At 41.7% G+C, this 13,527-nt stretch overlaps 1 protein-coding gene across 1 annotated transcript in view; it reads right to left on the bottom strand.

Annotated features, from left to right (window-relative positions):
- TAGLN3 (transgelin 3) overlaps positions 1-13,527 on the bottom strand; it is a 152,776-nt gene that overhangs the window by 37,668 nt on the left and 101,581 nt on the right. Inside the window, exon 3 of the mRNA XM_085622328.1 lies at positions 7,212-7,386. Within this exon, the coding sequence (XP_085478454.1) occupies positions 7,212-7,386 (175 nt within the window). The remainder of the gene's footprint in view (positions 1-7,211; positions 7,387-13,527) is intronic.

The raw sequence follows: 13,527 nt of genomic DNA on the forward strand, positions 1-13,527 counted from the left end.
GGGAAATCCAGAGAGAAAATGACTCTCTTTAAAGCATTTCCCTTCCCCTCCAACGCTCACCTGGCATGATGTCATGTCGTAACTTCTCCACTAGTGTGAAGTGAGCAGTGTGAGCATGCGCACATCTATGTGCCTGCTGTCACTGCAGTCCGGAAAATAACGGACCGACAGGGCACAAAGCGGAGCCCGATAGAAACATGGTTTGCGGCCCTCTTTAAAAAACTACCGGTGCTCAGCACCAGTGAGACATGGCCCACTTAAATAATAATAATAATAATCCACATTTGTAAAGCGCGAACAATCATCCGTAAGGGTCTCTAGGCGCTGGGGGCCGTCAGGAAGATTAAGCAAGCTATTGCCCAGAGTCACATGGTGCTGGGCTAATCTGCCGCTGGCGCCAGGGATCGAACCGTGATCCCCAGATTCCAGAGTCAGTCACCCTGGCCGCGGCGCCACACCTCTTCCACTTAAAGTCCTGGTGAGTCCTGCTATTAAACTTTCTACTCCCTCCATCAAACATCTCAGTAGACATTAAGAGTCCCAGTTTTTAGGTGAGGCTAGAGAACGGTGGTTTGCAGAGGTTGTCATGCCGAATAATTGATTTTCAATTCCTGTTTTCCGTACACATTACATGCCCCTCGTTTCCAGTGTGAACCTACACCCCCATCATTTTATGACTGCCTCTGATTGCCCATGTGTTTCCTATTAATTTATCTGTGCCTTCAATAATCGCTGATGTATAAATAACACCTGCCCACATGAACTTAATGGCTGCCTGTAGCAAACGGCTGTTTGAACTACTGTGTGTTTTCTGCGTCTCGTACATGCTGATGTCTTTTTACATAGAGTATGTAGCACTGTAAAGAGGTTAGCATTCCATAGCATTGTAAATATGAGTTGTTGTGCAGCATGACTGAATACCCCCAATCTACCCCCAATCACATCGGACCTGCAGGTCGCACCAAACATACAAACTCAGTGCTGTGTGCATTGTCCGCAGAGCTGTGCTATGCAAATGTCCGCATTCATGCCTCTAGCTACAACTGACATATCGCTTCCAAGGTAAGCGCCTTTTTGGTGGAATATACATTTTACTTTAATGACCACTTTGCAACAAACTTTAATGTGTACTTAAGGTTAAAATAGGGGCAGAATGCAACACACACTGGAGTTATCTCGTTGGTTCTTTCCACGTGTGTTTAGTGACCCACATGTGCAATATTGTGTTTAGTTTTTTACAAATATGGCTTCTATTCTGGTGAGTTCACTTGATATGTGCTTGGTTGATGTTGTGCTGATACGAGATGAAGGCACATTCGTAGGTCAGATGATGTATTTTGTTAGTGCACTTGTAGGTTTTCTTGGTGTGCAGTCATTAGAGTAACACGCATTTGCAATGCAATCGGTCTCGCCTTTGGGACCTTATATTTATTTAGCTATGCAGCACATTAGCCTGGGTGCTGAAACATCTACTGTTCTTTAACATAGAGGGAAAGCAAGCACCAAACTGCGTGACACGCCATGTATGGGAACACATAGAGAGAAATATGGCCTTTCAGCTGGAAATGGGATAGTCCAAAGCTCTGTTTTTAATATAAAAGCAGGGCCTTCGGTGGTTATATCACTGAAAATACAAGATTAGAAAAAAATATTATTGTCGACGGGTGCTCGTGGAAGACAAGTTCTATGGACTGGAATCTAGAGAATGGTAAAGTTATTGTGGTATTTTACTGACCTCCGCTGGTCGTGTTCTTTCTAAAAAGTTAAATAGAGGCAATTTCCAGAAGAAAAAAAAAAGAAAGTCCCTCATCAGAAATCAATTCTGATATTTTACTGACCTCTGCTGGTCGTTTTCTATCAAGACAGTTAAATAGAGGCAGTTGAACAGAAAAAAAAGTCACTAAGAGGAAGCAGACAAGTCCTAGGGCTGATCTCCAGAGCCCACAAAGTACATACACATATAAGTATATACTAAAGTATATATACTAAAGTATATACAAGAGGTCTCGAATGCTCGACCTAAAAAGCAGAGCCTACAGTCCCACAGGAGCATGCTGTCTCACTGCTGATCACATCATTGTCTCAGATTGCAACCTCTTAGGCCACAGATGCTAAAATTATTTTTGCAAACCAGAGCCTACCTACAGCCCACTGTTGCTGAAAAGATTTTCTCAAACCAAAGCCTCTAGTCTCACTGCTCATCTTATCAATGTTCCAGGCCAGAAGCTACTGTCCCCTCTACGAGGACTTTAATGACTTTAATGTCCCAAATGAGAGCTCGTGTCAGACAGGTGATGGCAGCACTGTCTCAAGTCAGAGTCCGCTGCCCCACATGTGATGACATCACTGACTGAAGCCAGATCCTAGGTCGCACAGCTGATGACATGAGTCTCAAGCCATCTGCCAGTGCCTACTGTCACACAGGTGATATTGTATCAAGTCAGAGTCCACTGTCCCACATGTGATGACATCACTGACTGAATCCAGATCCTAGGTCGCACAGTTGATGACATCACTGACTGAAGCCAGAGCTTACAGTCCCATTTCCTATTCAATCAGTTACCCAAAATAGAGGCTGCTGTCTCACGTACAAATGACATGTGAAGGCAGCCCTGGTGTTCTGAGTGTGGGACAGGTTTGACTCACAGAGGAGAACCGGAGAGGCCACTGAAAATGTCACATAGTTTAATTCTTGAAGTTGAAGTCAAGGTCTCCACCCAGAGCCCTACCCTCTACCCTGGGGGCTGCTGAGCTGAGACTCAGAGCCCTCATAAATCAGAGGTGAGGAATGGGAGATTACAGGGGTGGGACTGGCCCGAGGGAGTCGTCATCACACTAAGCGCACAACTGGTTCGGAGACGAGAAGGGCAGAACTGAAAGTCCAGCTTTGCAATAGAGACTGGGCGTTAGACCTCTGAGCGGACTAATAAAGTGGTACTGCCCCCAGAAAACACAGAGGAAAGTGACAGGCCTTTGAAAGGACAGGAGGACAGGGGCAGAGTCTGCCGCAAGTCAGGTACAGAGGAAGGTGGCGACATGATAATGCTCCCAAAGTCTCTAAAATAACAATATTGCAAATTAACAAGGACTTTATCCAGCTGCAGAACACAGGGAACGCGAAGGCCATTCCCTAACAGTATAACCAAAAGTTGTTTCTACTTCTACTGTGAGTTTGTGCCAAGGCCTGTTCGGCTGTGCTTTCCTCAATTTGCTTTAACTCCAAGTTTTGAGTAGAGGGCGGTGCTTGCTGCCCCAATGCCAGCAGAACAAGTGACGCAAGGGTGATCTGAATGCGGAGTTCGAAGATTTGGGATTGGTGCTGCACGCATCTAGCGCTTGGAGGTAAGACTTCAATCACTGAGCCCTGTTCCTTCACTCTTTGAACCCGGCCCTAACATCAGCACATTTTTGTTTTCTTTTAAAGCTGCAGTTTTAAAACTTGGCTTCTGCGGAGGTCTTACAGACTCCCCGAAGAACATGTTGCATAAATGTACCTTATTCAAAAACAACAAGCGCGCATGCCTCGCGCTGGCAGCAGGGTGGAGGGGAGAGAGGAGGGGGCCTGCGCCTGTTTCCCTTGTGGGAGCGAGCAGGAACCATCTGTCAAAGCTCGCTCCCGCAAGGAACTCGCCAAACGTGCACTCGTTGCCATTCAAAGCAATGCAACACATGCACGTTTTTGCCTGCAAAAGTGAATTGATTGCTAAAGGTCTTTTTCCTACGCAGTGCATGCGCGCTGCTTAGGAGAGACCTAAAAAGCAGGGTTAACAAAGCATGGCCTGATAGAATATAATCAGGATCAATGCACCAGAAAATTAATAAATAGCATAGCATGCATTTATGTCTGTTTACAGTTCCCGAAAACTTGAAACCACCTGATTTCTCCTAGGAATCGATACCTATTGCCCGTCCTCTAAGTAAGAGTGCACCCCCTTGGAACAAGCTCAGATTGTCTTCTACAACTGTATGTCATATATTCTTTACTCTTTTCTCCAGTTCCCTTCTTGAGCTGAGGTGAGAGCATTTCACAGATCCTTGCAAGTTTAGTTCATGAGCTTGCTTGAGTATGGCATGCATATCAAACGTGCTTGGCCGCTGCATGTTTTTTTTTCTTTGTCCTCTGCCATTTATCTAATCTCCCCGCATTATATTACCACCAGTTACTGCACAATTTATTGCAATTCTCAATAAACAAGTCATAACACATTTATGGAGTTTCAGTCACTTGAATTGCACAACTACTCATCAAGCTAAATCTTACAAGAGAAAAACAATGTATATTAATCACCAGTGGCAGCACCTCTCTAAGGCGGAGGAGCGAAGCCCCACTGCTTTTTTGCAGTGAAACAAAGGGGAAATAAAATTATGATAACTCACATTATTATGGTTTTATTTTCTCCTCCTTACGCAGCTTTGTGTGAGGGGGCAGGGGAGGCAGCACCCTCCAAAGTGCGCAATGACTGCTTGGACGGCAGTCTTGAGCCACCCAAAACAGTCTTGCACACTTCGCATGTTCTCCATGCAGGCTGCATCGCGGCCTACGTGGAGAAGATCCCCAGGCCTCCAGTCAGCATCTGAGTGCCAAAACACCACAATCAGACCAATCAGAACACTGCTAAGGCAGTGTTGTGATTATCTGACTGGGAGCCTGGGTATGCTTCCTGTCGAGACAGAGCGAGGGAGGACTGCAGAGGAGAGACGTGGCGAGGAAGCAGCGAGAAGGTAACTTTCTATTCTATTCTTTTATACTTGCTTCCCCATGTCTTCCCGCCTCCCGCCCCCACTCCCCTACCTCTGATCTGTGCCAGGCACCAATGTTAATCACATACGCAAAACCTAATGCATTAACCAAAGTTTGCTTTATTTGCCACCCCTTAGATGCCTTATCAGTTGAGATGGGAGGCTTCGTGCAGGGCTCTCATGATGTGGCCATAATCATATGCAATAAGTATTGCACCTGGGAAAAAACTGACAGTTAATTGCTCGGTTTATATTGGGAGTGATAATTATTGCTTATCACAAGTTTTGGAGTATGAGATGCAAATTTTGGTGCTTACGGCACCAGAATCCTCGTGTTTTGGGATTTATCCAACATTTTTCCCCAATAAATACTGACAGGTTTGACCTGCTGAAATGTATCCGCGGATGTTTTTTTAATGCAAAACCCATGAAGCCGATGTGTGTTAGAAGGAGTTACCGCACATATCGAAATCTATTGGCCCACTCACAAAGAAGGCCAAAGATCTTTGATCACATTCCCTTTATCCTGTTTCGTGCACACCAGCTGACTGCACTATCAGAATTGTATGATTTTCAAGATGTGCTGCAATACTACATACCTTCCAGATATATAATGTCATAGTCTATATCAATATATACAGTGTAAATCTATAAACATATGGAGGTAGGTATAGTAAATCTATGCTTACTTATATATACTTACCTTCACAATGTTTGTGTTGTCAATATCCTTGCTATAATAATTTTGTAGTACGATATTTAGGAGTCAATGCTGTGGTAGCATGTCCCTGGAATGGGATGACTCCCCTACAGACCACTTACTGTATGGACAATTCAAATATTTTCTATTCTAACAAGCATTAAATTGCTATGGTACCCCAGTCAGTCTTCAGGGGCTGATGACCAAGGTGAACTACTGAACCTAGTATTCATCTTTTTGGTGTATATATACAAACCTATAACCGCTTGAGCAGGGGGTGCACAGTCTTTTGATCCCATAGACGTAAGGGAACTATGCTGACTCCTTTGCCTACCTGTCTGTGCTCACTGTGCTTCATTTGTGCAGCTGATTGCAGATGGTGGCCACCGGTATTTATTTTTGAGGACCTGAACTTATTTACTGAACTTATTTAGTATTAGACGTTGGCTCCGAGCAAGACAGAGAAAAGCAGAAAAGAGATGAAGAAGTGAGGAGAGAAAGACAGTATAGCAGTGGCAAAAGAAGCACTCAGGGTTGAAAAAGAATCTGGAAAACTGAAATAAACAGACAGGAAGTATAGGGTGGTGAAAAAAAAGAAGCATGAAGTAGAATTCAGGGTAGGCAGATTTCGTATTTGATAACCACTGAATTAGGCATCACATGTGTCTAGTTTCTAAGATCTTTTTGATCTTGCAATTATTTCTTTACAAATGAAGCACTTTTATTTACACTTCTGGACCTTTGCAGATGTGAATCCCGCATACCTTTCTCCCACCTCCCAGTGGCAGCTGCTACCGAATGGGAGTGGTAGGGCGGGTTGAGAGGAATGAAAAAAATGCACTTACATGGGTTCTGCCGCTGCCGTTCCTCCATCCTTCTTACCTTCAAACAGGAAGCACACAGGCTCCTAGACTCCCCTAGCCAATCACAACACTGCTGTCACCAGCATGACAGCAGCGTCATGATTGGTCGGAGCGCTGTGGTTTGGCAGTCAGACAGGGGCTTGGAGCCTGTGCATGTTCTCTATCCAGGCTGTGCAAAACAGCTGGGTGGAGAACAAACTAACTGCGCATGAGGGTTTGGCCGGCCCAAGACGGCCGGCCAAACCGTCATGCGCACTTAGAGAGTGCCCACCACTCATCCATCTACTCTGGATAGCCCAATCCCGCGCTGCACCTACAGAGCCGGTAGGGAAAAATGAAATGATAATAATATTGCGCTATCATTTTATTTTTCCTTTTTGAACTACTCTGAGAGGAGTGGGGCGACACTCCTCCGGCTTAGCAGAGGAGATGCCGCTGCCACCTACTACCTTTTTCTGGTATCAATCTGCAAACCATTATCTCATTTCACTCACTTCTCCTTTATCTCTTTGTACCACTTTCCTTTTGGAAGTACCCCACACTTTTTCGTGCTTTACAATGCTGTGCTCTTTCGCAGCTGCGTTTGCAATATATAAGTCACAAGCACATCAACACTTCTGAGGCAACTGATGAAGCTGCCGCAATGAGGGCTAAAGATACTTTCAGTGCCTTGTCTGTTCTTGCATTCGCGTCCATATTCTGTTCCAAATAGAAATCTGCTTTCTCTCAATTTGGTTTGCCTCTTTAATGTTTGCACTGAAAATTTAAATCAAACAGTTGTAGCATTATGATTTTGTATGATCATTACTCCAAGCCTCAGGACCTATCTTGAAAACACACTTGAACATTTCAAGGCATATTGTGAATATCAGATCACTCAAAATAATAATGACTGTTTTGCTCCTTACCTTCCCACAGATCCACGGTCTGAAAGATGTCTGTGGTTCTCACTCCATATGCTTCAGCCGCTCTCAAGAACTGGGAAATCAGCTCCATTTGCTTGAAGGGCATCTTGGATTCTGTTACATTCCGGATGGGTTCTTTCCCCTCAGGATACAAACTGTTTATTACCTTGCAGAGAAGCTAGGAGAAAAATCACAATGTTTCAAAGGAAAGCTGAGAAACGCCTTAATAATGTCAATATATTGGTTATTTGCAATTTAAACACATGTAAACCTTTTTATTAAACAGTGTTGCACATATACAAACATAGACCCTCGTTATGAGTGGTCCAGATTTTTCATCGCTAAGTCTTTTCCCTGCCCCAAATAATTAATTGATGCACGGGTAAACTTTACTTCGGGGGCAGAGCTAGCAGGGCATATAGTATAGGTGAAAACCTGAGGTTCCCCTGTGAAATTAGGAATCACCAGGGGAATATCTAATTTCACGTATAATTCCTGCAGTGCTTAATTTGAGCCGCTGGTTTCCAGTGCTCGGCACCGGCTTTTAATTGGCAACATCGGCACTTATGACAGTCTGCCTCATGGTTGAGCTTTGTCTAATTTACTGATGAGCACAACAACAGTTGTTTATTAATTGCATATACATTAAAAATGATTACCACCTGTCCCTCAAGCCATTCTTAAAGCTTTATGGCTTGGAATGATCTGAACTGTCTCAATTCCATTCAATTTAATCATTATTTCGGTTTAAAAAACCATAAAAGATATACTATACAATATATACTGCATAACAATAAACATTCCAAAGGTGTCGCTAGACCATTGCACAAGTATTGAAATTCGTATTTTCAGTACTGACCTTTCTCGCCTATTAAAAAGTAAGGACAATTAAAATGTAAACGGTATAAATAAATTAAAACATATTGAGGGATTATAGCAAAATACATTGCATTAACCAAGGACATAAAAATCTACGTAACATCATTTATTTAAAACATCCTAATTAGGAATCACTTGTTGAAAAGTGCAAATGCTTTAAGTGCAACGTGTATGCTTGGTATGGCCTTCCAGATATTTTCTTATTAATTAGTAAAGTGCAAGTGCAAAACGAAACAAATATGATAACAATGCTCCAAATGTAATGCATAAAGTACAAGTACAAAACTAATATAATACCAACATTTCGAGCATGGTACACTAAAATTTAAAGCCTTCCTTTGCTCTTACTAAACCTACATCAAATAAATACCTACTAACACTAAAAACAACCTTTTGTGAAGTATCGGTTCTTAGTATTCTTTCAGCTTCATGGCAAGACATAGTACCCCATAACCGACAAATGGGTTTAATCCATTTTTTCCTAGATTTTGCATAAGCTGGACAAAAGAATAACAAATGTAAATCATTTTCTTTGCACCGGATTGGCATAATACACAGCGCTCAATATTTTCTTCCCCTTGCTTGCAGGCCCATTTCGAAGTGTTTGAATTAATTTGCAAAACACCATATCAAAATTTCATATATAACGATTTTGCTAGCTGTGGCTTCACCTCATCCATGAATGGCTCAAAGCTCCAAGCTGACTTCATTAAAAGAAACCGTGTTGTTAATGTGCCAGTAGCTGAGCAATGGGACACACTATCTTTGATATAGGGCCAAAAACAGTTTTTAATATTTTTTTAGAGGAAAAAGACAGTTGAGCAGGTTCCTACCACAAATGACTCAACCCTAATTTATGGAATCGACATTTAACATGCTTGAGCCACAGAAAACCCGTTCCGTGGTTAAACCTTAAAATTTCCTCAATCCCTTCTTTATAATGTATGGGCTCTGCTGTAGACCAAAGTCGCACCCAAAATAATAGTGGTCTTCGAATTGCATGATTATCCATACGGTGCACATTTAGGTGCATCACAATAGGTATTAGTGGTGTATGCATTGGAAGGCATAATAATTTCCCAAAAAACATATTTTCTCCCACCATAAAAGTATTGTTGCTTGAAGGCCCCCATAGCTCTGCCCCAAAAAGAGATGCTGATTGTGCCCTATACTTGTATACCTCAAGGGCAGGGGATACCGCTTTAGACATACTAGTCTCATGTTTTTTTACTATCGGTAGAGAGTTTTCGAGTAAAATGATTTTACTTTTCTCCAATTGCAGTTTCCAAGTCATTTTAGTGTTCAAGGTAATACCTAAATAATTAAAATTATGCACATACTCTAGCTTCTGATATTTTACTGTTAAATTCTTTTTAAAAGTTTTATGAGGGTTCACTGCCATATATTTTGTTTTGCTAGAATTTATTTCCAGGCTTTTAGTTTCACAATATGCATCAAAAGTGTCCATTAAACATTGTAAACCTTTTGGGGTTTGGGATATTGAAATAGTATCATCTGCAAATACAAGTGCAGGTACTGGTACCCCCTCCTAACTTGGGAGAATCATGTTCGCAGCCCAATAGATATTCCGGTATATCATTCACATACAATGAAAATAGGGTGGGGGTCAGCACACATCCCTGCCTCACGCCCCTGTTTACTTGAATTGGCTCCGTGAGCTCACTCCTCGGACGCCACCTGACTTTTGCCAACATTTTCTCATGCAATCTTATAATCTGCATGAGTATTTCCCCCGGTACCCCTTGACTTTGTAGGGATTTCCAGAGAAGATTTTGAGGGATGAGGTCGAAGGCGGCCTACAAGTCAACAAAGGGGATATACAGATGTCCCTGCTTAAAGACTGTATATTTCCAACTCATGCAGAGGAATCTAAAGACCTGGTCAATTGTGCTTGTTTTAGCTCTAAAGCCAGTCTGATATTTTGATCAAATACTATTCTCCTCAATCCAACAATTTAATTTCATTAAAATTTGTCGAGCATATATTTTTTGTAAAACATCTATTAAACTAATTGGTCGATAATGCGAAGGGTCTTGGCGATTTCCTTTCTTAAAAATTATTGTAATTTCAGCCCCTTTTCATGATCCTGGTATTGGTGCACCGGCGGAGACTGAATTACATAAAAAATTAATATAAGGGCCCCAAACCTCTTTATCATGCCTCAATAGATCACCTGGTATCTTATCTGGGCCTGCTGCTTTTCCCGCTACTAAAGTATCTTCCAAGCTAAAATGTAAAAGGGTTGTAGTTGGGATTAATACATAGTCTTGTATATTAAATTCTGTATAACTCGTATATATTGAGTATAGGTGGGAAAAGTGGCTGACCCAAGTTTTAGCATCCAGAAAAAGGTCCTTGCAACATCTTTCCGCCTTATTACCCTTTGAGATCAGTCACCAAAAACCAGCAAGGTCCTTGGCTTTGGCTGCACTAATCAATTCAGTCCATATGTTTTCATCTCAATTTTTCTTAGTTTGTATTAGGAATCTCTTATACTTGTTTCTTTTCTCCATTGAGGTCACTACATTTCTAGTTTCTGTAGCCAAAATAAATTCCTTTTTTGCCTCACGGCACTCTTTATTATACCAGGGATTCTCTAGATTACTTATTTCAGTTTTAGCCTTTTTTTTCCCAACAAACTTTATTATGATCACACAGATCCTAAAAAGTATACAGCACGGGTAGTTTTTCCATTAAAAGACATACACCAACAATACAATTAAAAAGGTAAAGGCTAAGAAGAATCAATAAAAACATTTATAAGATTCAAATTTGAAGGGCCCCGAGAACAATTGAAAAGTGCAACGTGAGAAGCAGCCAAATATATAATAGAAGTTTAAGTGCTTAGTGCTCATGCTTACACAGACAATTTCATAAAATTCAAGTCAAGCAGCACTTTTTAAAATTTTCCTACGTCTAGTCCAAAGGGCATGCCAAAATCTAGCAAGACCTAATACAGTTGATTGACAAATGTCAGTGCCCAAAAATCTTAGGACCTCTAAGTAATGCCCCCGTCCCACTAGAAAATATAGCGGGACAATCCATTTTTTCCTCAGGGACTGGTAGCTCGGGCAAAAAAAGAGTAGATGGACTATGGATTCTGAACTTCCTTGACATGCAGGGCAAAGATCAACCAAATCATTACAGCTAGACCATTTTGAGCAAAACTGTTTAGTGGGAAGAGATTTGTAACGAAATTGCAGAAAATGTGTCCGTGCCATCGGCAGAACTATTTCGCCGATGGTTGGCTCAAAAAGCGGAGAACGTTTAAATTTGAGAAAGCCTTTGGTTAGAGTAGATTCTGAGACCGTAAGATGTTCTGTTAGAATAGATTCCCAAAGCTGCTCTTTCATTCTTACTTTTGGGGTTTGCCTCATGCTTTCCGGGTTTGACCAAAAGGCATCCAAACACAATTTTACTAGAGCTTTCCGTAGGGTGGTAAACCAATTTATTGTTAATGCCTTTGGGAATCTTAGGAGGTCTTACAAGGCCTCACGGTAAGACTCAAGCTCTTCTACAGTCCACAAGCTGAACCAGAACATTATCAATCGGTAAGTTGCCTTATGTTTCAGCTGTCTGTATGCCAGATCCATGTACAAAGGTTTAAGGGGGGTGCTAGGGGGAAGATCAACCAAGGATCTTAAAAAACGATTTTCCATACCTATTAGAGGCGATATCTTTCCTGTCTCCCACAGCTCTACACCATTGAACATGCTCCCCAGTACCTTAGAGTTGTACATTTTAAGTGCAGGAGCAATCTGCCGTGACACTGTTTTTCTGTGAATCTTACTGATATGGTTACATTGAAAGATTTGATGTAGCTTAGCCTTCTCCTTATGTGCGTCCCAGTTTACTGATGGGGTTACGCGAATTCATAAATAATCAAAAACGTCTACTTGTTCAAGTAAAGTGCTACCCACCCAGATGGATCTACTAGAGTGTTTTTTCCCTCTCCTATTAAAAATCATGTACTTAGTTTTTCCTTCATTTAAAAACAACCCCCGCATTACAAAACTGTATAAAATCATTTAAAAGTTGCTGAAGGCCCTGGGGAGATTTAGAAATTAAAAGGGTATCATCCGCAAATAACAGGGCGGGAACTATTTTATTGTTTATTTTCAGGGCATCGCAACCATCCCTGTCCAAAAAATCAATAACCCCATTGATAAAAAGAGTAAAAAGAGTGGGCGCCAACACACAGCCCTGCCTCACTCCACAATTTCCAGGGACAGTGCCTGTTACTTCATTATTGGGGCCCCACCTAACCTGGGCTGTATTGGAGGCATGTAGTCTAATTAGAATGTCTAAAAGATTTGGAGGCAGGCCCATTTCTTTCAATACTCTCCACAGCTTGGCCCGGGGCACTGAGTCAAAAGCTGTGTGCAGGTCAACAAAGGCCACATATAGTTTCCCCCTTTGACATCCACTTCCTTCCAATAGAGTCAGTGCATCTACCAATGCATGATGTATGTTTATAATTGGAAACTCTGATGCTGGCAAATCTACATACGGAAAAATTGTATCTACAAAAGTATCATAAATCTGCTTCATGGCCTCATCATTTCCCCCTATCAAAGGCCATTTTAAGGCCCTACGGTTGTTACTTAATAATGGTTCAATGACACTAGAGTTAGTATCTTCATTATTCAAGGAAATTGGTTCAAAGAAATGAGCTGCTAGTGTCAAACATAGGGCATAATGATCTATTCTTTACCACCATATCAAGCAAAATTGGCCAAAGGCCAATAGATACCAATATATAATCAATACTACTCTTACAGTTACTCCTACAAAATGTGGCAGCATTCGGGCTATCAGAAGGCAATCGGCCATTGCAAGCTCGGAGTCCATGTCCTGAGACTAATCTTATTAACTGCTCAATGGCAACTGTGCAGGGTACTACCGGACTGCTATCTAATGGGGGAATATTATTTACCACATCTTCTTCCTCGAAGATATTTTCAAATCCTACAACCGGCTCAAATTTGCGACTAAAATCACCCCTCACAATTACCATTGCCCTTGAATCAATTGAACAAAGAAATTCATCTAATTGTCACCAAAGATTCTTTACTAACTACACTTGGTCTGCTATAAATATTTACTATGAATAATTCAGTTTTGTCCTGTAATCGGATCTATATCCTGGGATAGAAAATCCAACTGAATTATCTCAATGCAAAGGGCAATTTTTACCCAAATAACAAGACCTCCCGAAGGCCTCCCTCTAACCAAAGAAGTACCATTAACAATATGTTTTAAATCCTACCTTGTAGGGTGTTTCCAGAGCCCAAGTTTCCGGCAAGAGAACTATTTCACTTTCCCCAATGTACTCCTGCCAATCCCCGTCCCCTTGGTTTCTTTTCAACCCTGCTATATTCCACAAAGACAATCGTATTGCTGATTGACTTTTCTACCT

The sequence above is a fragment of the Triturus cristatus genome, chromosome 8 (assembly GCF_964204655.1).
Source record: "Triturus cristatus chromosome 8, aTriCri1.1, whole genome shotgun sequence".
In the NCBI taxonomy this organism is placed as follows: domain Eukaryota; kingdom Metazoa; phylum Chordata; class Amphibia; order Caudata; family Salamandridae; genus Triturus; species Triturus cristatus.